We start from the raw sequence: 26,930 nt of genomic DNA on the forward strand, positions 1-26,930 counted from the left end.
ATTATTAACTTTGCTCTTTTCTCCAAATTTTCCCAAAATATTTTTGTATGTCTCACAATCATTTCCTACTCTGCTATTTAGATCCCCAAGAAGGACCAACTTTTCCTTTTTCATTGTGTCAGTTGCTTTTTCTAAAGTCTTAAAAAAATTCTTCCACTTCTACCTTAGTAGCACCTTCTGTGGGACCATAGGCACAAATAAGTCTCATTGTCCAGTTTTCCATTTTTACTTTTGCCCACATTACTCTACTTGAGACTGACTGCCATTCAAGAAGATGAGCCTCGTATTTTGTGTTGAATACTATGGCTATTCCTTCTTTTCCTTGATTGTCATTGCCTGAATATAACATTTTGTATTTACTGCTCAAAAAGATCTCACCAGTTTTGGTCTTTTTTTGTTTCAGTCATGCCTATTATGTCGATCTGGTACTTATCTAATTCCTCAGCTAGCTCCATTTCTTTTCCATTCAGGCTTCTTACGTTGATAGTACCGATCTTTAACTCTGGTGATGTTGAGTTTGGGGTTTGTTTTCAGATTTGTTCCAGTAGCTGACTATTCGCTGTTCACCCTGGTTCCCTGGCGAAAACAATGCGGGCCTTGTTTTAACCGGGCGATGCCCCAGCCAGCATGAAATTTTGTCATGTTGTACTATCATTTTTTATTTTGGTTTAACCAATAAGAATACAATTTGGTCGGCTAAATCCCAAATTGCCAGCCCATCCTCATTCGTTCAGTATCCAAGTAGATACCCAACAGGGTGCACCACGAGATGGTGAGGATTGGGCATTAGTAATAAGTTTAGTTTAATCCTTTATCCAAGTGTGAGCAAACAAAGCTTTCACCCGAAAGCATTCTCAGGACCGGGGCAAGGCAGCGCAACACCAGGCAACTTGCTGCAAAGGTGGAGAAAGATCTCATCACTCCCATCCCAGTACCTCCCACAATGCAAAGCACACCTCCCCGCAGACATGTGCAATGCTATGCATCAAGGCAAGGGCCACCACCCACACCGGCCCCGACCCCCACTGAGTTCTCGTCAGTGGGAGCCAGGCCCAGCAGTGGAGACACAAAGGCAGAAGCAATGAGAGGTCACCCCAACCCACAGGAGCTGCCAAAGGGTGTGCAACCCTACCACTAAATCACTCCGTATTCGGAGAAAGATGTTGAGAGTTCACTTCTCACTCGGCTAGACCACAATAAGTCCAGTTCAATCCTCCATCCAAGCATGAGCAAACAAAGCCCGCGCCCAAAAGCATCCTCGGGACCGGGGCAAGGCAGTGCAACACCAGGCAACTCGTTGCAAAGGTGGAGAAAGCTCTCATCACTCCACTTATTATAGTCTAACCAAGCGAAAAATAAACTCTCAACATCTTTCTCTGAATCCGGGGTAATTTAATAATAAGGTTGCACACCCTTTGGCAACTCCTATAGGTTAGGATGACCTCTCATTGCTTCTGCCTTTGTATCTCCACTACTAGGCCTGGCTCCCACTGACGAGACCTCAATAAAGTTCGAAACCGGTATGGGTAGTGGCCCTTGCCTTAATGCATAGCATTACACATATCCGCAAGGAGATGTGCTTTGCATTATGGGAGATACTGAGATAGGAGTGATGAGAGCTTTCTCCACCTCTGCAACGAGCCACCCGGCACTGCACCACCCCACCCCAGTCCTGAAGACACTTTCAGGTGCAAACCCTGCTCGCTCACACTTGGATAAAGGACCAAACCAAAGCTATTACAATCCAACCAAGTGAAAAACAAACTCCCAACATCCCTCTCCGAATCCAGAGCAATTCAATAATAAGGCCGCACACCCCCTTGGCAACTCCTACAGGTCAGGACGACCTGCCTCTGCCCCTGCATACCCCACCACTGAGCCTGCTCCCACCGACGAGACTCCAACAAAGGTCGAAATCGGCATGGGCAGCGGCCACCGCCCCAATGCACAGCACCACACACATTCACAAAGAGACGCGCCCTGCACCATGGGAGACACCGAGATAGGAGCGATGAGAGACCTCTCCACCCCTGCAACGAGCTGCCTGGTGCTGCCCCCCCCAGTCCTGAAGACACCCTCAGGCGCAAACCCCGCTTGCTCACACTTGGATAAAGGATTAAACTAAACTTATTATAGTCTAACCAAGTGAAAAATAAACTCTCAACATTGGACATTAGGTCAGAAACCCTGGTCGGTTCTCTGCATTCTTTTAAAGGCTATGTGGAGGTCTCCTCTCAGTTATACAGCTTTGACCCTTAAGCACCCCTGAAATATTTTTTTGAATTTCATATCTGCTTTGTTACAAAAATTTTGCAGTTCAGTTACTCTAAATTGTGTGTGTATATGAAAAATATTTGTAAATTTTGACAACCACAGCTTCTATCTCAACAGGTAGAATATTACTGCTTGTCTGGATACAATTATGAATTATGTATGCACCACAGCCAATTCCAAGTGCATTTCTATTCCACAACTTTCTTAATTTAAAAAGAAGTGTTAGTTACGTTACTCTGGGAAAAGTCAAGAAAAAAGAAAACATCATTAAAAAAATGCTAAATTGGGCAGGAAGCTAGGACAACAGGTGTAAACTGGGACAGTCCTGGCCAAACCAGGCCATGTGGTCACTTTACCTCTTTCTCACCAAAAATATCAATTAAGGATTTTTTTTTTTCCAGTTCAAAATGCTGCAAGCTATTTCAGCTACACCAATACTGCTACAAAATCTATGATTTTCACTGCTATCATTCAGAGACTTGTAATTTTAGAAGTATACACTTCACCTCGAAGTGCAGTAAAGAATTTAATTAATTAGTGGTTTATTCACACCACCATCATGCAGGATTGTTTTCAGAGGAGTGGAGGTATTACTTTTCTATAATATAGGTGAAAGCAGCAACACTTAGCAGAAATTATGCCAAATGGTTTTAGCAGGCATTCAGAAAGTATGATTGTTCCTTCATTAGGCATGAAGCAAGGTTTTCATTTTCTTTTAGGAAAAGCAAAAATTAAGGATATCATCTGGTTTGGTCCTTAGAACGCTAAACAATATTATAGCAATAATGGCTATTGGTAAACTGTTCTATGGAAGGACTGCAACAAAGATGTGATTTAAATGGTTATGTGAAAATATAAGAGATTATCAAACTACAACAGTAAAATCACATACGTAAATAGCTATTTAATTTTAAAACAAGTATCATTTATGCTAAGCATCATTAACATATTGGAATATGTTTATTTTATGTTAAAGAAATTTTCAAAACTTCTAAATTTATTAATGCATAAAACTCATACCTGCCAAAGGGTTTGCATAGTGCATTTGTAAGACCAAGTACTGGATGGAACTATTAACACCAGTTCTGAATCCAACATCTAAAAATATGAAATGCATAGCAATTTTTATTTAAAATTATACAAACCTTTAGTACTGCTTAAAGGGATTTAAATGTTTTTCCACAACTACATTAAATGACACATTTTTGGCAATTATAAAGAAATCATTAATACAAGATAATCAAAAACCCTTATAAACATCATCATCATCATCATCAAATTCAAGGGGTGTACAGGATATGACAGTACTACATGAAAAAATTACATCATTACTAACTTCCTATCTACAATTTTCCTCCAAATCAGTCTGTTACTTGTCAAGACTCCAACATTATCAGATCTTATATTTCTATCGTCTAAGGCACTTTGTACCGTATCAATCCACCTATATCTGGGTCTTCCTCTGGGTCGTTTTCCTGCCAACCTGGCAGAGAACACTTGTTTTGCTAATCTTTCCTCTCCCATTCTATTTAGGTGACCATACATCTGAGATTAGCTCTGCTAACGCATTCCTGGATGCTGACAATGTGAAGTTCTTTCCTAATATCCTCATTTTTAATATGATATTGCCATTGATGCCATCTGTTCATGCCTCTAATCTTTCTCAGGACTCTCATATCTGTGGTCTCTAGTCTTTGGTCAAGTGTTTTACTTCTGACCCAGCTCTCAGATCCATAAGTTAAAATTGGTTTGAACACAGTCTTGTATACAGCTAATTTAGTGTTCCGACTAATTTCTTTCTTATTCCATATGAATTTATTCAGTTGACTTCCCACCATACCAGCTTTGCTGATTCTGTTGTCTATTTCTATATTTAGTTTACCATCTTCAGTAAAAATTGTGCCTAAGTAGCTGAAATGTTTTACTTGTTCCACAGGTTCTCCATTCACAACACAGTTGACATTTTCAATGATTCTGCCTATTTTCATTGTCTTTGTCTTTTTATTGCTGACCTTCATACCATATCTATTACAACAGCTATTCAATTTAGTCAGAGAATCTTGCAGACTTGTAGCGGATTTATTTAGAAGTATAACATCATCCGCATAAAGCAAAGAGCTGACATTAACATCTCCAATTTTGATATCAGGTTTAAGACCACATTCCTTCATAATGTGATCCATATAGATAATGAATAACAGAGGGGATAATGTACATCCTTGTCTCACACCAGATTTAACATTAAACCATCTTCCTGTACTTCCTTCAATTCTAACTGCTGACTCACAACTCAAATAAAGACTAAGTATTGCTTGATATAATGCCCCATTGACACCATATAACTGCAGCGTATTGAATAGCTTCTCTCTTGGCACCTTGTCATATGCCTTTTCCAAATCGACAAAACTTAAATACAGATCTTTGTTATATTCCCATGCTTTCTCGACTATTTGTCGTAAAGTGAAGATCTGATCCTGACCGCCTCTATTTGGCCTGAATCCAGCTTGTTCTTCACCAAGCTTTTCTTCCACAATTCTTCTCAACCATTTCTCAAGTATACTTGCATAGATCTTGCCAGGAACACTCAGTAGGGAAATAACTCTGTAATTCTCACATTCAGTTTTATTTCCCTTTTTATGTATGGGTACTATGAGAGCTCTACTCCAATCATCGGGAATTCGTCCCTCTGTCCAGGCTTTCTGAACTATGCAGTGCAGCCACTGTAAGACTCTTATACCACCATACTTCAGCATTTCTGGTCGAATATCATCTACTCCTTCTGCCTTTCCACATTTCAGGCCTTTGATGGCTTTTTCTACTTCAAGTATGGATATGTATTCCTGACTGCATGCCTGGTCAGTGTTTTTTATCACTGTGCTGTCATCACTGCTTGTTTCATTTAGCAGTTTTTCAAAGTAATTACTCTATACTTCAAGGATATCTTTTTCTCCTGTTTTCATTTCACCTTAATCATCTCTAATTCCTTTTACAGCACTCTTTCCTCCATTCCTAAGCTTCTTCAACAACCTCCAGAATATTTTGCCACCTTCTTGATATTTATTTTCTATATTCTTGCCAAAGTCCTCCCATGACTTTTGTTTAGCTAGTTTTACACACTGTTTAGCTTTCTTACATTTGTCTCTGTATTCTGTAAGAGTAAAAGCTGACTTATTTGCCAGGAACTTTTGATATGCTTTCTTCTTTTCCTTCACTGCCTCTTTAACTTCCTGTGTCCACCAGGGAGTTCTGATTTTTTTATCCTTGCACACAACCTCTCCACATGCCTCTCTGGCAGAATCAATCAATGTTTCCTTCAGAGTTTGCCACTGAATCTCCAAGGTTTGATTCCTGTTCTCAAACTCTTTCATTTTCTTTTCAATAATATTTCTGTATTTTAGTCTACAGTTCACATCTGAGAGCTGCTCAACTTTTATTCGCTTTAAAACTTTCTTACATGTTATTCTTTTCAATATGAAATTCAATTTTATCCTGCTCAAGACTAAATAGTGATCACCCTTATAAACTTATGACAATATTAATGATATACCGTAATTCTTAAGGCATATTATATGTATAAAATATGTCTATTTCTGTAATGGAAGAAGACTTTAGTTGAATATAAAAAGTACAGTAATTTTAATTACTTTATTATACTATTATAGAGAAAAATCTTGCAGGAGTAACATAAACCTTGAAATGACAATAACTATTGGATTCTTTTTGTGTTTTGCGAGTGGACTTTTCCTTGTCTTCAAAGTCACACAGAATGCTTCTGATGCCATTCACTCCATTTCCATTTTTTTTTATTTGTGTGTAGCTTTGGCATAAATAAGTTTTATATTATTATTACTACTACACCCTCCATGGAGTTGGCAGGCTCATCTTAGGAGGTTCTTTCAACTGACAACATATTTATCATACTGAATCTTAAAATCTTTAACACTACCTGCATTAACAACATATTCCAGTAATGCACTCCATTTACCCACAATTCTCCGTGTAAAAAATTTACTCCTCACACCCTCTCTTCATAATACTCTTGCATAACTTCCAGGGATGGCTTCTGTTTTCTTCCCCTTTCACTTTATACTCTTTTTATAATTCCCGCTGGATTAATCTAATAAACTGCTCTCACTAACTTAAACATTTCTATCACATCACCTGTTTTCCTCCTATCTACCAAACTCTACAATCCACATTCTTCCAATATCTCTCCATAGCCAACATTCCAGAGTCTTGATATTGTCTTAGTCACTCATTTCTGGACCCTCTCCAATGTTTCTGCATCACAATGAAATCCAGGTGACCAAATCTGAGCACAATAGTCCAGTGGTCAGACCAGTGCTTTATACAGTGGCATAACTACCTCTTCAGAATAGTTCAGAATTTTTGGTGTTTCACTTTTCATATATCATGAATTTTTCTCAGGAATATTTCATTTGTTTGAACTTTTCTAAGTCAGTTCTAGCAAAAAATCATACTCTTTATTGCCAATATTTCACATTCGGTTAAATGCTTGTTCTAAAGTGGTCACAATATGATGATAAAAAAAATATTAAGGTAATAAATGTCTCTTAGTGACCTGATTCTTTCTGTGCATACTCATAGACAACATGTTTTGTTGTTCTTAATGGAGGGAGATATTTTCCCAACAATGTGGTAGTTTTGAGCAGCCAGATTTGTTTATACGTTTTTTGTGTATTCCCAAAATTGTTTACCTTTTAATTAGTTTTCGCACTGCATGGAGAGTATCAGACTTACCATTCACCTAACCCACTTTCTCATATTAGGAATTGTGTTTGTATTGTCATCTCTATTATTAACCTTATTTCAATTTCTTTTTTGCCCCATTTTTATACTGTTTCCTCAAAAGCTAAATTATCAAATTGTGTCATATTTGAACAACTTACCATTTATAGGATATTCATATAATTGCTGTCCACGTACAGTTAACCCATGAAATTTACTCTATGATAGTTTGTTGGGAAGGGACTTAAGCACAACCCAATTTTATACTGTTGTCTGATATTTTGTTCAACAAAGAAATAAGTATAATTAAAATTCGAAAAAGTAATACTGTTTTCTAATTTGCTTTCATCTCCGATACTTTACAACAGACATAGGTTACATACTGGAAGAAGCAGAAAAATTAGTGAATTTTAATAAACACATTTTATTAGCTGCTTGAAGAGATATATCAGCAGTATTGTAGCCATTATAATAAATTCACCAGTAACTTTTCTTCCATCTTGTTATATTTCAAGAATAATCTATATCCACAGCTTGCTGATAATAATTAACATACCCATTTGGGTTCAATTACAATAAAGCCATTAAATGTAAAATGCACAATTTTTATGGCTAAATCATCCATTTCTGGTTATTTATGATTTTGAAGCAGTTAATATTGTTTTTGAAGTAATTTAATATATTGATTGCAGGTTTCGAGCAACAATTTATCCATGCCCAGAAATAGAAGAAGAAAGAGACAATATGTTAATGGGTGTAAATAGTAGGATGGAAGATCTGATTACTGTAAGTTAAAAACCTTTTGTTCACTGCGAATAGTTTATGAATTATAAAATTATTCAACGGTTTAAACTGGTGTAGCAGTGTAATTCCCTTTATGATGATGACGACATTCCCCATACCGAATACTATTCATAGCTTCAGTATGGTTTGCTTTCAAATTGTTTAATTGTATCAGTAGCTGGAAAACATATGCTTCACTTATTCTTCTGATGTTCCCATGGTTTTAACATTAGCGTTTTCAGCCTGGTTGGCTGAGCTGTTAGCAAATCTGCTCTCCAACCACTGTGGGTTCAAATCCTGCTATAGGGCATTGTTTGTATTTAAAAAAAAAAAAAAATCAGCTAATGCCTTTTTATTCTCGTGTAGGGAGTAGGTGAGGCTGTTTTAGCCCTATCTAACTTGTGGAGACCAAATGGACAGTTCAATTTCCACTGGTAGCCAGTCAGAGATAGCGGGGCCAAGAGTATCACTAATTAAGCAGCATGTAGTGAAGAGACAGCTAACAAGTGCTGCCATCTTGTGGTACCTAACCCTAACACAATAATTTTAATGTTTGAATATAGTGTGGGTTTTATGGTCGATTTTCTTGAGTTTACAAGACAAAAAACCCGAGATTCCTTGAGAAAAAACCCATTTGTCCATTCCCAGAGATCAACTAACTCGGCAGCCGATCAAAAAAAAGGCTTAGAAAACTTTCCCCTAATTGGCAACTAGAATCGAACTCTTGAAGTTCTTTCTTTGGGCAGTTTAGCTGAGAAGTGTAATCACTTTCACTGAGCTACATAGGCTCTTTTCATATGTATTTTTATGCATGTATTTTGTATGTGTGTATTTTTTATATACAAAGTTTTATATATTTTATTATAATATATTTTATATATTTTTCCTAATGCATACTGGTTTCTTAGGTCTATTCCTTTAATGAAGATCTTATTCATATCATCATCATCATCAAATTCCTGCCATGTACCCTCAAGGGGTGTACAAGATATGATAGTACTACATGAAAAATTTACATCATTACTACCGTCCTATCTACAATTTTCCTCCAAATCAGTCTGTTACTTGTCAAGACTACAACATTACAGATCTTATATTTCTATCGTGTAAGGCACTTTGTACCGTATCAATCCACCTATATCTTGGTCTTCCTCTGGGTCGTTTTCCTGCCAACCTGGCAGAGAACACTTGTTTTGCTAATCTTTCCTCGCCCATTCTGTTTAAGTGACCATACCACCTGAGATTAGCTCTGCTAACGCATTCCTGGATGCTGACAATGTCAAGTTCTTTCCTAATATTCTCGTTTTTAATATGATATTGCCATTGATGCCATCTGTTCACGCCTCTAATCTTTCTCAGGACTCTCATATCTGCGGTCTCTCATCTTCGGTCAAGTGTTTTACTTCTGACCCAGCTCTCAGATCCATAAGTTAAAACTGGTTTGAACACTGTATACAGCTAATTTAGTGTTCCGACTAATTTCTTTCTTATTCCATATGAATTTATTCAATTGACTTCCTACCATACCAGCTTTGTTGATTCTGTTGTCTATTTCCATATTTAATTTACCATCTTCACTAAAAATTGTGCTAAGTAGCTGAAATGTTTTACTTGTACCACAGATTCTCCACTCACAACACAGTTAACATTTTCAATGATTCTGACTATTTTCATTGTCTTTGTCTTTTTATTGCAGACCTTCATACCATATCTATTACAACAATTATTCAATTTAGTCGAAAAAACTGACACTAACATATCTAATTTTGATATCATGTTTAATACCACTTTCCGTCATAATGTGATCCATATAGATAATGAATAACAGAGGGGATGATGTACATCCTTGTCTCACACCAGATTTAACATTAAACCATCTTGTTGTACTTCCATCAATTCTAACTGCTGACTTACAACTGAAATAAAGACTAAGTATTGCTTGATATAATGCCCTATTGACACCATATAACTGCAGCGTATTGAATAGCTTCTCTCTTGGTACCTTTTCATATGCCTTTTTCCAAATCGACAAAACTTAAATACAGATCTTTGTTATATTATTATTATTATTATTATTATTCAGGCTTCCATAGAGTCAAAAGACTTATCGTGGGAGTTCCTTCCTGAGAACATAAAGTCTGTCAAGACTCATCGAGGGGAGGTCCCCCCTAAGAAACACAAAGTCTGTCAAGACTCATCGAGGGGAGGTCCCCCCCTAAGAAACACAAAGTCTATCATACCACTCCTTAAACTCATTGACCGTTCTCGCCCTCACCACTCTATTAGGCAATGCATTCCACGGCTCAACCACCCTCCATGCAAAAAAACCATTCCTCACCCTCTTACTCACAGTTTCCTTTCGTAACTTCCAGGGATCGCCTCTTGTCATCACTCCTTCCCGCTGTTCAAATAAGTGAAAGAACTCCCCAGTGTCAACTCTGTAACCACCTCTCAACAGTTTAAAAGTCTCAGTCATATCACCTCTCCTCCTTCTATCTGCCAAACTCTGCAGTCCACATTCCCTCAGCCGATCCTCATAACCAAAATTGCACAGTCCTGAAACCATCTTTGTCATCCGTCTTTTATCCTTTCCACAGTTAATTTATCCCCTTCAAATCCTGGGGACCAAATCTGAGAACAATAGTCCAAGTATGGTCTGATCAGAGACTTATACAACGGAATGATAACCCTCTTATCTCTGCGGGTCAGTGTCCTTTTCATAATTGCAGCAATCCACTGTGTTACCTTCACCACCTTTGCAATATGTCCCCCTAAACTTCAGGTTTCTATCAATCATCAACCCCCAGATCTCTTGTCTCCCAAACTTCCTCCAGTATAACTCCTCCTGTAGAGTATGCAGCATCCCATCGATGTTTCCCAAACCTCAAGACCTTACATTTTGCTGCATTAAACCGACACCCCCAGTCATTTGCCCATCTGTCTAGCTTATTCAAATCCTCTTGCAGGGCTACCACATCTGCACTATTACTAATAATCCTTCCCAGCTTCGCATCATCTGCAAACAACTGAATATCCCTTTGCAATCCACTGGCAATGTCATGATATTCCCATTATTTCTCCACTATTTGTCGTAAAGTGAAGATCTGATCCTGACAGTCTCTATTTGACCTGAATCCAGCCTGTTCTTCACCAAGCTTTTCTTCCACAATTCTTCTCAACCGTTTCTCAATTATACTTGCATATACCTTACCAGTAACACTCAGTAGGGATATACCTCTGTAATTATCACATTCAGTTTTATTTCCCTTTTTTTATATTGGTACTATGAGAGCTCTACTCCAATCATCGGGAATTCGTCCCTCTGTCCAGGCTTTCTGAACTACGCAGTTCAGCCACTATAAGACTCTTATACCCCCATATTTCAGCATTTGTGGTCGAATATCATCTCCTGCTGCTTTTCCACATTTCAAGCCTTTGATTGCTTTTTCTATTTCAAGTATGGATATGTATTCCTGACTGCATGCCTGGTCAGTGTTTTTTATCACTGTGCTGTCATCACTTCTTGTTTCATTTTGCAAATTTTGAAAGTAATTACTCCATACTTGAAGGATATCTTTTTCTCCCATTTTCATTTCACCTTTATCATCTCTAACTTTCGACCTTTCGTCGAAAGAGACCAGATAAAGGTTCCTCACTTCTCGGATGGGAATTGAACCCAGGTCTTTCTGAAATTCATCTATACTGACTAAGCTACACAGGCTCTGTTGTAATTCTAGATACTGAGATCTCTAATCATCTGAAACCTCCCCATCTGCCACTTTAAAAAATCAGATGACTACAAGACCAGCTGTAAGTGTGGTTTATATTCATAGGACAGATAGGCAGGTCAGGAGAGTTATGTTGATCAGAATGCTTCAAGCACATTGAGAACAAAAGAAAACACAAAGCAGGACTGGCACCACAAAGACTGACTTAAAGAAAACTTAAACTACTGTGGGAACAAACAAAAATGCTTTACATAGATTAGAATTTTCTGAAATGATACCCCCCCTCCCCCCCACACACACAGTGCAACAAAAACAAGGGATAATTTTACATCAGGTTTGGTCTTCACTAAATCATCACGACATGCATGTAGTTACTAATAGTATACAGCAGTCCACCGACCAGCAAACATCATAGCAGATGCATGCTTTCGATTGTTGTTCATGTCGAAATATTTTCATTATGTATGTTAACTGTTATTACCTGTTCTTAAGTTTATTAGTTTATTCACGTAATTTTCCTGATGATGTGAAACAAAATATTTTCACAAAAACCTTACTTGTAAATTCCAGATAACATCAACAGCAGCTTATGTTGCTATAAGATACTGTATCATGCAAGCAACTTAAACTTACAGAAACTGAGAATTATAAGTTGTATTTTAAAATTAACATATATCCACATCGATTAAAGATTTTTCTTTAGAGCATTAAAAGAATCAACTGAAATGATGAAACACCTTCCAAAGTGCATCAAAAAGCAAAGGATGATTTTACACAGGTTTGGTCTTCACTAAATGATCTTGACATGTACATAGTTATAGTTGATATATGATAGATTTAGTCTGTCATATAATCATCACCTGATATATATATCCATTGATCAATAAGATATTGAGATAAATAAATTAAAATTTAACAGCTATTATTTTGTATTTAGACCTATATATAATTTTTTTTCTATGGGAAAAATTCATGCTATTATGTATTTCAACACCATAGGTGATAAATCAGACAAAGGAACATCGTCGATTACTTCTGGTTAGTGCAGCAAGAGAAATACATAATTGGTTCATTAAAGTTCGAAAAATTAAAGCCATATATCATACATTGAATATGTTTAACCAGGATGTCACGCGAGGCTGTCTCATTGCAGAATGTTGGTGTGCTGTTCGTGACCTTCAGAAAGTTCATCTTGTTTTAAGACAGGCCACAGTAAGTCCTTCCTTTATTATATGTAAATTTAACTCAAGTAGTAAATCAAGTGGGATAGTTAAAATGAAGAAGGTGTATTATATTTATTGTTTAAGTGATTTTCAATATTTTTTTGACTTAACAATTCATAATTGATTCAATGAAGCTTACACTATTTTTTTTACTAAAGTTTTATTAATTGAATATTATTCTCATTGTTTCCATCATTATATGCTTGCAATGGGGAGACCATTATTATCCTAAAGGTGACTGGTGGTAATCTAAGCAGAGTAGAATAGCATGATAAGAAAACATTGTATTTAGAATTCACTTGGTCATATACCTAGTGAATAAACAAGCAAACAAAAACAGTTATTCTAACTCTTCAGGAAGGTCAAGAACACATCGAGGGAAAGCCTCTTTTTATGATCTAGAAGAGGCTCTCCCTCGGTGAATTCTTGACCTTTCTGATGAGTTAGAATAACTAGGTCATACACTGTCTAAATACCTGTCATACCTTTCTTTAAAAAAATTCGCAAAAGATGTACTTACATCATCCAGTGGTAGTCCATTCTACACTGACTACATGCCATGAGAAGAATCTGAACCATAAATGGATTCCAGAGTGACTCTAAGCTCTCCTGCAATGACCTCTAAAATTTCATTTCGCTTTGTTTCTTGACTGTAAGATTTCATTACAGACTTTCAAAAAACCATCATTTGCACATCATTTCACAAAACCATCATCTTGACCTTTCTGATGAGTTAGAATAACTAGGTCATATACCGTCTAAATACCTGTCATACCTTTCTTTAAAAAAATTTGCAAAAGATGTACTTACATCATCCAGTGGTAGTCCATTCTACACTGACTACATGCCATGAGAAGAATCTGAACCATAAATGGATTTCAGAGTGACTCTAAGCTCTCCTGCAATGACCTCTAAAATTTCATTTCGCTTTGTTTCTTGACTGTAAGATTTCATTACAGACTTTCAAAAAACCATCATTTGCACTGCCACAGGAAAGAATTGCTAATCATCATCATTAGTGCCCATGGTTCCATTGTCCATTAGTGTCTGATGCTTGTTTCATCATTCTTTGCCATTTCTTTCTGTCCGTTGCTAGTTGATTCAAATTCTGCAAACGCTTTTCTCACCACTCCTGCACATTATTTATCTACCTACTCTTGTCCACCCTTCTTCTGTTTATACCATCAGTTGTACCAAGCATCATGGCTTTCTCTCTACTGTTGCCCATTCTGTAGATAAGTTCAAAAATCTTTAGTTTCCTTCCAGTTATTTTCTGCATTGTATTCTCTTTGCAGTTTACTTGATATGTATTTTTTCATTCGTTGCCTTTTGAAAGCCAATATTTGCCCTGCAGTCTTTGGCCATTACTCTTCTCACAACAGTTGTAAAATAATCATGAAGCTCAAGTCAGACTTTGAAAGGACCAAATGCTGCAAATTCGCTTCCTGTCCAAATGGCAGTCACTCTTTCTGGTCCCTTGCCAAGGCCATTGGGCACAACTTCTGCCAACCGAGGTTTCTTCCACTTTCACATCCGAATAGTACTGTAGTTACCTCGCCTAAAGACAAGACCAACTGACTGACATCACTCTTCTCTTCCAGTTCCTACATTGATGACCTGGGCAAAGTTCCCTCCATTTCACCAAGAATGGTCCTTTCATGTTTCCCAGTCTTCTGACAAAAAGAAATTCAAAGAATTCTTAATAACCTGAAACAGAAACAAGTCATCTGGTCCTGATGGCATCCCACCTATTGTGTTAAAAAAAAAAAAAAAAAAATTGTGCCCCTGAATTAACCTATTCTGTATTGACTCTTCAATGTATCCTATTCAACTAAGCATCTTCCCTACAATATGGAAACAGGTCCACATCCAGTCCATCCCAAAGAAAGGTGGTAAAAGCCAACCAGCAGACTACTGTCCAATTGCTCTCACTTCTGTTGCCTCAAAAATTATGGAGGTCATCAACAACCAACTCTTGAACTGTCTAGAGACATACCAACTAATCAGTGACCAACAGTATGGATTCCACCACTTGCGATCTACAGCTGATCTTCTTGCTTTCACCACCTTCCTCTGAGCTCAAGCCATGGAAAAATTTGGAGAAACTCATGTGGTTGCATTTGACATTTTGATCAGGTTTGGCACAAAGGCCTACTTAAACTGTCATCCTATGGTTCGTCTTCCTCACGCAACTGGATCACTGACTTTCTCACTGGTTGCTCTCTACCTGTCATGGTGGACAGTTTCCTCTCCTCAGATTTCACCACCAATGCAGGAATATCCCAAGGTTCTGTCCTTTCACCCATGCTCTTCCTCCTGTATATAAATGATCTGCTCTCACAGACTTCCAATTCTATCCATAGCTTTGCTTATGACAGTATTTTACTTTTCCATATACAGTATGACAGTACACCAACAATTCTTGTAGTGTTCAAGCATTAGAATCCTCAAGATCTACCATGACCAGTGACCTGAACTTAGATCTCATAACTATATTCCAGTGGGGCAAGGACAACATTGTAAACTTCAGTGCCACCAAAACTCATTCCTGTCTGATCTCTCACAAGAAAGAGTTCAGTAATACCGAGATATCCAAACATAAACAGATATCTCTTCTTGGACTGACCTGCACCTCCAATTGTTCCTTGCACAACCACATTTCAACTATAGCTTCTGCAGCTGTCAAAAAATTTCGTACACTCTTTCACACAAGACACTACTTCACACTTACACAGCTGCTAACTCTATACAAATTCCAAAATATGCCAGCCGTGGAATACTTCTCCAATATTTGGGGTGCTGCATCAAAAAAAATCTCTCTAAGATTGCTCATTTTTATCCAGAAGAGGGCAGTCCACCTAAGTAATGATCCCTCTCACAGATACCCACTTCATCCCCTTCTCTCACAGACTTTCAGTTTCTGCCTTGTGCCTCTTCTACAGGTGCTCTCATAGACAGTGCTCTGCTGCATTGGCCACTGTTATTCCTCTGCTCTCCTCCTCTCATTAAAACAAGATCACTGCTGAATAGCACCCTTTTATAGTCCATCTTGAAACTCGCTGAACCAACTTCACTGCCTCCTCATTCATTCCATCCACTTCTATCTTTTGGAACAGTCCTCTTCTCTTCGAATAACACTTAGTTTTTCAATGCTCATTATCAACCCACATCTCTTTCCTTCTTCACCTAACTTCAGCACTGTTGTTTCTAGCTCTTCATCATCTTCTTCAACAATGACTATAACTTGCAAGTTGTAAGTTATTTATTTTTGTACCTGGCATTGAAATTTGACATATATCAGGCAATCAAAAATGGCTTATGCAGTTTTTGGTATAGTTCACTGCAATGACTTGTTTTATTTTGTAGTAGTTTGCATAGCACAATTTTTTATGTGCATCATAAGGCACAGATCAGTGTGCTCTAACTTGGTGTGTACTCTTTATCTGTGACTTTGAACTCTTTTAAAATGTCTGTTGAATCTGATGAAATTTGGGCTTGTTTGCTTTACAAATTTAAACTTGTTTCAAAGGCTTCAGTAGTGTCCTGAGATATGTGTGGCATTTGGAATAGATGCAGTAGCAGAACGTACTCTGCAGAAATGGTTTAAAAAACATTGTTTCTGGTGATGATCACTTGAAGATGCACCACATTCAGGAAGACCCTGCATTATTGATAATGAAGAATTACTGTATTTTTCTGTGTATAACGTACTCTGCAGAAATGGTTTAAAAAACATTGTTTCTGGTGATGATCACTTGAAGATGCACCACATTCAGGAAGACCCTGCATTATTGATAATGAAGAATTACTGTATTTTTCTGTGTATAAGACGATACTGTTTTCTAAAATTTTTAGACCAAAAATTGGGGGTCGTCTTATACACTGGGGGACCGGTTGAGAGACCCGCGGTTACCGTTGCATAACTGCCAGTACCTTGTCTCCATGAACAGGCTTCTGCCAATCACTAGCCTTTGTTAACTCTGTCGATTGACGTCATTAATGACTGATTACGAATAAGCCAATCACTGCAACTCGTTGGTGGGGTAAGTTAATGCATTAGCAATATTTTGAGCACCAGCCAATAAAAATGTCCGAAAATAAAAAAACAATTGTCATATTCTTCAAAATTCAAGTTAAAAGTCATCAATTATGCAAAAGAACATGGAAATAAAGCTTCAGAGAGATAGTTTGGTCCTCCTCCCACTGAGTGTATGATAAGACAGTGGAGATGTTTAAAATATTGATTTCTTAATTTTGGGATTGAAAAAGTAGGGTCTGTCTTATACACGGGGGCATCTTATACACAGAAAAATATGGTATGTGCTGCTGTTGAAAATACTTCTACATTAACATGTTAAGAACTTTCATAAATGTTTAACGTGAGTGGTGAAACAATTCATTTACATTTGCATCAAATGGGAAAATCATGGAAGCTAAGCAAATGAGTCCCGCATGCATTATCAGATGACAATAAACTTCAAGGGCTATTAATTTGTTCTTCACTTCTTTCACATCATAAAAATGAGCTGTTTTTGGATTACTTGCTTACTTGTATAAAAATATCTTCTACTCTAACAGGAAGCAAACTTATTGTCCACTACGAGTTTTTTGCTGCAGGCCAAACAATTATGGCTGAGATCTATCCTAGCATTTGCAGAATGTGTTCAGAAACAGCCGGAACTAGTTAATTGGAAGAAAATGCTATTCTTAGAGGATAATGCAAACCCATACTGCAAAATTTACCTATGAGAAGATTTGTGCTTTAGAATGGGAGACTCTCCCTCTTCCTCCATATTCTTCTGACATTTCTGCAAGCATTTATTCTTTGCCACTAGACAGTCACATGTGAAATAGACAGTTCCTCAATAAAATGGAGATTGGTAGGTTTATTACTTCTAAAGAAATAATAAACCACATCATCTTTTATAAAAGCATGTCGAAGATACAGGATTTGCAAACTTGTATCTTTGGGAAAGAATTGTAGATTGTGTAGGTGCTTATATTATTATTATTACTACGTGACACCTCCAGGGTGTACACTCATTGAGGGAGAGCACCTACAACTCTGTCTCCACCACTCAATCCACCAATTACAGCAAACTGCATCATCCACACCAATGCCATCTACTGCCTACCAATAGTATTTTCACAGACAATCACAAACATTCACGCCCACTGTGGGATTTGAACCCACAGCCTTTTAGCTGGATAGCAGATACTCTAACCATGTGGCCAACCAGTCATTATTTTAACGAATAAAACATTTTATGAAAATTTCTGCAGTTTACTTTTTATTATGAAAAATTGGATGAACTTTTTGGGTTATTTGATATTATTTTTTATGGCATCCATTGTTTTTTCCCAAAAGCGTGATAAATACTTTTGGTGATATTGGGTCTCCTTGTCTCATGCTTCTTGTTGTTCAGAGCCATCTTCCTATTTCTTCATCATTTTTTCACAGCAGCTTCTGCATTGTTGTTGTTGCAGTCCTGCAATAAACATATCAGATTCCTCTTTACTTCATAAGATTTGAGTGCAGCCTGTGCATTTTTTGATCTATACTATCGAATGTTTTCTGAAAATAAACAAAACAGGAATAAACATTTTTATTTTCAGATTGAGCTTTCTCCACAGTTAATCTTACCATTAATATTTGGTGCACAGTACTTCTGTCTCTTCTAAATCCTGCTTGCTCATTTTCTAGTTTTTTTTTTCCGTTAGTATCCTTATTCTTTCTGTACATATCATGATAAGTACTTTTCCCTTGACTCATTAAAGCAATTGTTCTGTGGTTTTTGCAGTTCATTTTGCCTTGTTTTTTGTGAATGGATATTAGGATTGATCTTGTCCATTCTTTTCAAGATTTGCCTTCATCCCATGAATATTACGCTTAGTTAATGGTTGGGAGATTTGAGTGGTGTGTCAAATAAAGGCCCACATTCCATCGAGAATAATTTCAGTTATTTAGTCAAAGCTTGTGCTTAGATCAAGGAAACAGACCATGGAACATAAGCATAGAAATCCCAAAGTTCATCCCATTTGGTACTGTTATTGTATCATAGGGTATGAGGCTAAGATTCGCTGGGAGAAGCTTGATCTTTGGCAAAAGAAACAACATGGACAAGTTTATGGTCAGAGTGGCTGAGAGGAGAGCTAGCATCTCACATGTATTTGAAGGAAGAGCTGGTTAAGAAAAGGGTCAGGGTGTTGGGTTGATGATGGAAATTATCTGGTATTCTGTTAGGTAGGTGAATGATTTGTGTTTGGTCATTACCAATAGCAAATAGTCCATCTTCCCTTCTAGTGAGGTTCGTGAAATCAAAACATAAGTGTCACTTTGAATTATGAAAGTTAGTCTCCAAGAAAGATTTTGTTAATTTTAACTCCAAGTTCTCCCGTTATGTTAAGAATCCTGTCAGCTATGCCATTTATTATATCTCTTTTAAGTGATTATTTTTATGCTGAGTGTTTGTAGATTTGTATATCTGCCAAACACTCGGCATAAAATAATCACTTAAAATGAGTTCAATCCGACTGGTCTAATGCTTTTAACTTTATTTTTAGAGTCCAAGGAATGATTGACTCAAAACCAAATAATAATAAAAAAATATATATATTTATACTCTCTATATATAAAAAGATAAGCCGAAATTTGAAATGTTTTCATGTCACGTTTTTTGTCTTACCGGTTCTTACTGGCTTATCAGCCCAGAACTCAGGGGGTTGGGTGCCGTAGATGCCAGGGGGGGGTAGAGCCCCCCTAGTATATATATAATAAAACTAAATAAAATTTAAGAACTATAAAAACTATCTGGATCCGAGGTCTTCTAAATTAACATTATACATTAGAGATATAAATGTATGAGATAAATTCATTCTCTCTCTCTCTCTCTCTCTCTCTCTCTCTGACTCATTCTATTAATGGTTTGCTTTACATATAGTACTTAATTAGTCTATCAGACTGAACATTTTGTTTTTCACAATGAATTCCTACAAACATTAAATGGCATTCGAGTCAATTATTTTCAGGCCTTTTCTCAAAATATTAAATTTCTTTACTTGCATGGGACTATGTATCGTTACCTTAAATAGCACATATTGTTCCATTCATCCTCACTGTTTCACTGAGAATAAATATTCTTTCCTCAGTTTTACTACAAGAAATGCAAATCATTTTCAGAGAAGATCCAGTTTTTGATGCCTGTGAGTGATAGTGTACATCAATAATGTTTGTATTTAGGACTCTTTTATTGGTCATGTTGATGTGAAGTTTATTCTTTCCTATGGATTTTTTTTACTACTTTATAAACAACACTGTATCAAAGCAGAGTTCTTCATTAAAGCCACTTTACAGTTTCAGATTTCACTAATTCCATCATTGCTCCAATAAAATAATTAATATTACTGGCATCTTCTAGACAGAAGACAAAACTTTTCCATTTTGTATTTCTCTGAACATTGAAATAGAACATCTACTTAATATCTCCTTTTATTTACTGTTTACTTGTCGACTGTCACTCAGTCTCCATTAAAGCATTCACCTTGCTATGATTCCATTTTGGAATCTTGTATTAATATATTGTGACTGTCAAATTTTTTAAAAAACTTCCTAAAACACCAAATTCTTTATCTTCTTGTTTTTTCTTGTTACCCAAGTACCAGACACTTTCTGCCAATTGTCAATCACCTATTAATCTTATTGGTGAGTATGAGCACTTCTTCCCCCTAAGCAGCAAGTGAGAGGCTAGTAATGGCTGACACTCCATCATCGTGGTGAAAAAAAAGAATGTCTTTACAATGAACAACAAATATCATAATCTTAATAAATGTGAATTACAATAAAGAACATTAAAATTACTACATCTATCAGATATCCAGTAAAGACAATAAATCTAATATACTTTACATTTCATTTTAACATCTTCTTCTTCTTCTTCCTAACATGGAATATAGGCCATGTGGCCTGTTCCGGTCTCATGCCATCTCTTTCTTGGTCTTCCGATTCTTCTTTTTCCACTTATTTTGTATCTGTATAATATTTTTGGTAGTCTGCTGTTGTCCATTCTATTTAAATGTTCTAGCCATTTTTGTTTATACTGTCTGTGGTAATTAATTGGTTTTATTTTTAGGGATTGTAAGATTTCTTCATTTGTTTTGTGGTCCCACTTGGTATATCCAGCTGTTTTTCTGAGGAACTTCATTTCTGCTGTTTGAATTCGTTTTTCATCTTTCCTTTTCATGGTCCATGTTTCGCTTCCGTATAGTAGAGTTGGTTTTGACAAGACATTATATAGTCTGATTCTAGTGTGTTTTTGTACCAGGGATGGCTTAAATATATTATTTATTATGCCATTTACTTTGACAAAGTTTCATTTTAACATACATATCAAAATCGGGCACATTGCAAGTGCCAATTATATGTGGTTACAAAACCAAAACTAATAAAATACTACCATAAAGAAACAATTGTTAAAAGATTCATAAAATTATTTTTTAAACTATTTTTACAATTCTCACTGTTTGGATAATTAGACTATGTGATCATCTTTCATAGAATATAGTCAGAGCTGAGCATGGTTATTCTGAAAGAGAGTGGTAAAGCCAGAAAATGAAAGCAATGCAGTGAGGCAAGAATTTTCTGAAAGAGAAGATCATAGATAGGTGGAGATTCCAGATTTAGTAAACTTTTACATGAATAGAAATGCCTGTTCATCCTTTTTATGGAAGGAAACACATGTAATTTGGAAATTTGAGGAATAGTGATCTGTCATAGATGTTAGTTGAGGTTTGGTGAAGAATAACAGATTCAGTTTTTGATGCCTGTTAGTGATAGTGTACATAGATAATGTTTGTATTTAGGTCTCTATTATTGGTCACTGATGTGAAGTTTATCCTTTCCCGTGGATTTTTTTTTTTTTTTTTGGGGGGGGTGTCTTGTTTTTTTGCAGCAATTTTTCTGTTGCATTTTTGATGTTTTTGCTAACTTTATTTTTTGTTGAAGAGTTTATTAACCATACTATTGCTGCAGTTTGTTGGGCTGTTTTTCATGGTACATAATACTGGCATACTTACAAAGTGGGGTCATGCAGAAGGGGGGGGGGGTGTAGGACTTCTGGATGTAACCCTCTCCAATAGTTGTTTTACTTCAAATATTGTGTGTTCAATTCCCAGGCATAGATGATTGCAAAGTCTCTGCTCTGGGCTAGCTTATATAACTCCTTGAATGTTTAAGGCTTGTCTTTAATGTACAAAAGTGCATCAGTCCTCTGCATATCTGTATCTGTTAGAAATGCTTTCTTTATGTACTTCAGTTCTCTGCACTTCATTCTGCTCCAAAATACAAAGGTAGTCTGGGCTGTTAATGAGCACTCAGAACACCTGTTCTTCGGAAGCACTTCTTCAACATAAATTGTCATCTATTAAAAAAAAAAAGTTGTTTTCAAATTGCTTAATACAAACCTTAATGCTATAACCTTTCACCATAAATATGTAGAATCATTGTTTCTTTTGTGAAAGTTTGCGTAAAGGTTTCTAAAGGGAAACGTCTTGAGAAATGTTTCCACTAACTGTCACCTATCTTCTAAATTGTCTATTGCTCCCCCAACTCTTTCTTTCTCTTAAAAACAAACTAACTGCAGTTTCACTTCCACATATTTATCAAGTCAGTTCTTTTGGCATTCTCTTCTACTTTGATGAGACATTCAGCTGAACATCTAATTTCTGACCATTTATAGCTACATTTGGCATCCAAAACTACTAATTGAGATTGGCCCACCTGAGTAGATGCCAATCATAATTGTTTTGGGATAATTTAAAATTATTACATCAATCTTTAAATAAGAATATTTGTTCAAAAAAAAAAACTGAATCTTAATGTGCAGTGATGGAATTGTTATTTGCTGAGCATGTTAAATGGTGATTGCTAATTACATAAGAGAAGTTTTACATTTTCTCTGTTTCTTTAGTTCCATTGCTCTTGTAGTTTTAACTTGCACAAATATCCTTGCATTTTAAAAGAAGGCTTATTATTAAGCATGCACTTATTAGCTACTTTTGAATTTTGCATTTTTCTCTTAGTTTTGCATACTAACAATGTTCTGTGTTACTCAATGTTAGTTAATCTGTTAGTTAACTCCTTTTCTTTGAGTTCATATGTCTATTTTTTAAATGGTGAAAATCCACAGGTGATCTTTAACATAGGAAGCTGGTTAAATCAAAACCTTGTCACATTCCAGTATTGTACAGAACTACAGTCATTTTACAGACATCTCATCCTTTATACTTTTTCACTTCTCCCTGATTCATCATGTATCATTTATCATTATTTAATGGAAGTGAGGGCCTGAAATTTCAGCAACCCAGGTACATATTCATATTTGAAATTTAAAACATTTATGTTGTCATTCAAACATTTCTTGCTTAATGTGTGATTATGTATGTATATTACACGTGTAGGTATATGTGTGTGTGTGTGTGTGTGTGTGTGTGTGTGTGTGTGTGTGTGTGTGTGTACACACACACACATATGTATATACACACATATATGCATGTATTATTATTAAGAAAGAACTTCAGAGAGTCAGGGACTCATCGAGGGAGGCCACATGCTACACGCACCAGCTATCATACCTGTTCTTGAATTCATTCACACTGCTTGCATGCACCATTCTATGAGAGAAAAATCTAGATCTCACATCCTTCTTAGCTGCATTCATTCTCAGCTTCCAAGGATGCCCTCTTGTTTGATGGGTCTGAACCGGACAAATGCAAAATCAAAATCATTCTCTCCTCATAGTCATTTTCATAATAATGCCTATTCCCATCATTAACATAGTTACAGAATATTTTGACTCTTGCACACATAATCTTACCATTCCTCCCGTTATAATTTAGTTTCCCTGACTGTATTAGGTCTCATACCACCTATTAGATTTTTAAGAATCCTGATACCAGATGCATTCAAGTGTAGTCTGTCTCTCTTATACAAATTCAGTCTTTCTTCTCTCATACTCGCTCTACACATCCAAAAACTAACATCCATTCTTTCTACACAGCCTATGCATCAAATTGTTTGCCACCTTAGCCCTTCTTCTTAATTCATGTTTAAGGTAATATGCTTATGCTTTTCACTTACTCACTCTTTGCCCTCGCTTCTTCCAACAACTTTTTTCATATCCTCTCAGATACTGAACTTATCGCTAATTAAATTGTTGCTACCTACTACAATTACAATCTTGTTTACTTTTCTTTTCTATACTTCAATTGCATGTGCTATGTTTTTAATTTTTGAAAATGAAAAATGAACTTCTGTTAATGCATTTAAATTTCCTAATCCGAAATCACTGTCATTTTCTTTTTGTCTTTTTTATTTCCTTTCTCGCAAATCAGCCTTTTTTAATGATTCAGATGCAGTTTTCTGAGACTCGCTTTAATTTTTACTTTTAATTATTTTTTTAAATTTATACTTAAAACTATAAATTAAAAAATTATAGATATAAAATTAGTCTCAGAAGTCAATACAGGATAAGAGTGAACCATTAAAAAATATAAATTCTAAAAAATAAATGTTTTTCTTGCAATGTATATGCTTGGTTTTATTTTGACTGTAGGAAGAAAGTGGTAGCACAGTTCCATCAATATTAAATCTCATGGTAACTAAAGAAGCTCCACCTACTTACAATAGACTCAACAAATTCACAAGAGGTTTCCAGAATATTGTAGATTCTTATGGAGTAGCTGATTATCGAGAAGTTAATCCTGGTAAATTCATTATTGTTTTATTTAATTTAATTTATTTATTTAATTTTGCTCAGTGGAAGTGATGCTTGCATCTTCTGTGCTAGGCTGCCCGAAGATTGACTTATAGTTCAAGTCTAGTCACTGACTGGCGGAACTTAACCTAAGCCTTTCTTTGACCGGTTCCCAAGTAAGTTGATCTGTGGCATGGGCAAGTGGTTTTTTTTCTCCTGGAAACTTGAGTTTTTCTTTCTGTAAACTCATGAAAACCGACCATAGAATCTACATTATTTCAGACAGTAACATATCCTGTTAGGGTTAGGTACCAAGAGATGGCAGCACTTGTTTGCCGGCCTCTTCATTGGTGGCCGTCTATAATTAGTGGTAGACATGGGCCAGCTATCTCTGATTGGCTACCGGTGGAGATTGAACTGCCCACTTAGTCTCCAAAAAACTAGATAGGGTTTATAGGCCTCGCCTACTCCCTAAAAGCATTTGCTTATTATTATTTAATTTTTTATTTATTTATTTAAAAAAAAAACCCAATAAATTTTGTATAATTCCTTACTTGGAGTAATTTTCAAAGTAGTAATATGCATTGAATGTTTGTCATTTCTCCTTTCAATGTTTCCTATTGAATCATACATTGAATTAGTATGCATTGAATATTTCTTGAAAGAAATGTCACTATAAGAAGTATAATCAGCATTATGAAAAAATTCTGGCAAAAAAGTTTTTGAGACAATCTGTAAAGACTGAAAGTTTACTCGAAGCATTTATAGACTATTTCCTTTCAAAGTTTCTTTCAAACTTCATTTGTTTTTAGAGTTATTTTTACTCCTGGAAACATCTTTAAAGTGCAGTTTTTATATTGCTTAAAGCTCTCTCTCTCCGTGGAAATGCACTGTTAGTGTTTTTATTTGTTTGAATGCTTATCTATCATAAGTAGGTATAAAATTGCAGATTTTTGGCAATATCTTTAATTTTATAGATAATTGTTTTGTGGTTTTTTTTGTGAGAAAATAGTTTATAAAAGCATCACACACCATATTGAATACAGATGATGGTGCACTGGTGAGATACCATGTTTTGCCAAAAAACTTTTAAGTTAAGGTTGGACTAGGTGTATTAGTCCAACCTGAACTTAAAATTATTAGTGTATTAGTGTTTTTATGAGCTATAATGCTTACATACCAGAAAATTTAATTCTGGATGCCCACCTTTGAAGCTATTTCTAATAAACTGCTCTGATAGTCATGAAATTATGCCTTCAGCCATAATTCTTCATTTCTAACAATTAAGGGCATCAAAATGCTATCACTGTTGCTAAGTTTCATCTCTATATTTAAAATGTTGAATACTGAAAAGTTTTGTTTGCCTAATTGCATTATTTGCTTCATTCTGTTTAATGTTGCTGATTCTCAAACATCACTCCTGGAAATTGGAGATTGGTATCCTAAAAAAAAAGGGGGGGGGGGCAAACTGGCACATATGGCTTCATAGATTACTTTACTTTGATAGTAATTCCAACCAAACTAAACTCTCTCAGACATTACAAAATACATGCATTTTATATAACAAACTATTCCTATGTTCTCTGTGAGTTTGCTACAATTAGTTTAAAGTTTGGCATGTTTCCATGAATGATTTTAAGCCAAAAACATGCCGCTGGTTCAGTTTATAGTTGTATAAATTCATGTATAATGACTGTTATAAAAATTAAGTAAAAGCTAGAAGAATGTACTTTTAATATCATCTTAAAATATGTTGGAAAATGGACTTTTTGTTTAAAAAAAAAAATAATAATAAAATCTTGTAACAGTTCCCTGCAGTGTATTTCAGTGAAAACTGGTGGTGAAGAATGGCAATGATGATAATCCAGTGCATAGCATCAGTATTCCTTATCTGCACCTTTTCATTGTTAAACATGATCATCTGAATAACTCAGTATATAATGTTGTTTACAAGTTCTAAAGTATTTGCATGACAAATTATTATACGGCGACCTCCATGGAGTTACAAGACTCATCGTGGGAGACCCAATCTATTAACACAATATCTATTGTACCTTTCCTTGAAATCCATTAAAAGACAAAGCACTTACAACTGACCAATCCATTCCATTCATTCACCACTTTTCAAGCAAAAAAATCTAATCCTCATGCCCTTGCTTATCACATACTTAACTAAATTCCATGGATGACCTCTTGTTCTGCTCCCTCTAGCCAAGTATTGAAACAAATCACCTGCAGTTATCCTATAAAATCCTTTAAGTAACTTACATGTTTCTGTCATATATCCCCTCTCTTTTTTTTGGGGGGGGATATCCTGCTGGATCCTGAGCACAGCAATCCAGATGTGGTTGTATCAAGGCTTTATAATGAGAAATGTAACTTCCTTATCTCTGTTTGTTAGTGTTTTTTTCAGTAACCATATA

The 26,930-nt window shown here is 36.0% G+C and overlaps 1 protein-coding gene across 1 annotated transcript in view; it reads left to right on the forward strand.

Annotated features, from left to right (window-relative positions):
- The window catches only part of LOC150099114 (V-type proton ATPase 116 kDa subunit a 1-like), a 586,531-nt gene that overhangs the window by 284,757 nt on the left and 274,844 nt on the right, over positions 1-26,930 (forward strand). Inside the window, exons 8-10 of the mRNA XM_090404569.1 lie at positions 7,716-7,809; positions 12,534-12,746; positions 24,367-24,517. Coding sequence (XP_090260695.1) covers positions 7,716-7,809; positions 12,534-12,746; positions 24,367-24,517 — 458 coding nt within the window. The remainder of the gene's footprint in view (positions 1-7,715; positions 7,810-12,533; positions 12,747-24,366; positions 24,518-26,930) is intronic.

This window comes from Typopeltis vanoorti, chromosome 15 (genome assembly GCF_054136105.1).
Source record: "Typopeltis vanoorti isolate ZY-2024b chromosome 15, IOZ_Tvanoo_1.0, whole genome shotgun sequence".
NCBI classification, from domain to species: domain Eukaryota; kingdom Metazoa; phylum Arthropoda; class Arachnida; order Uropygi; family Thelyphonidae; genus Typopeltis; species Typopeltis vanoorti.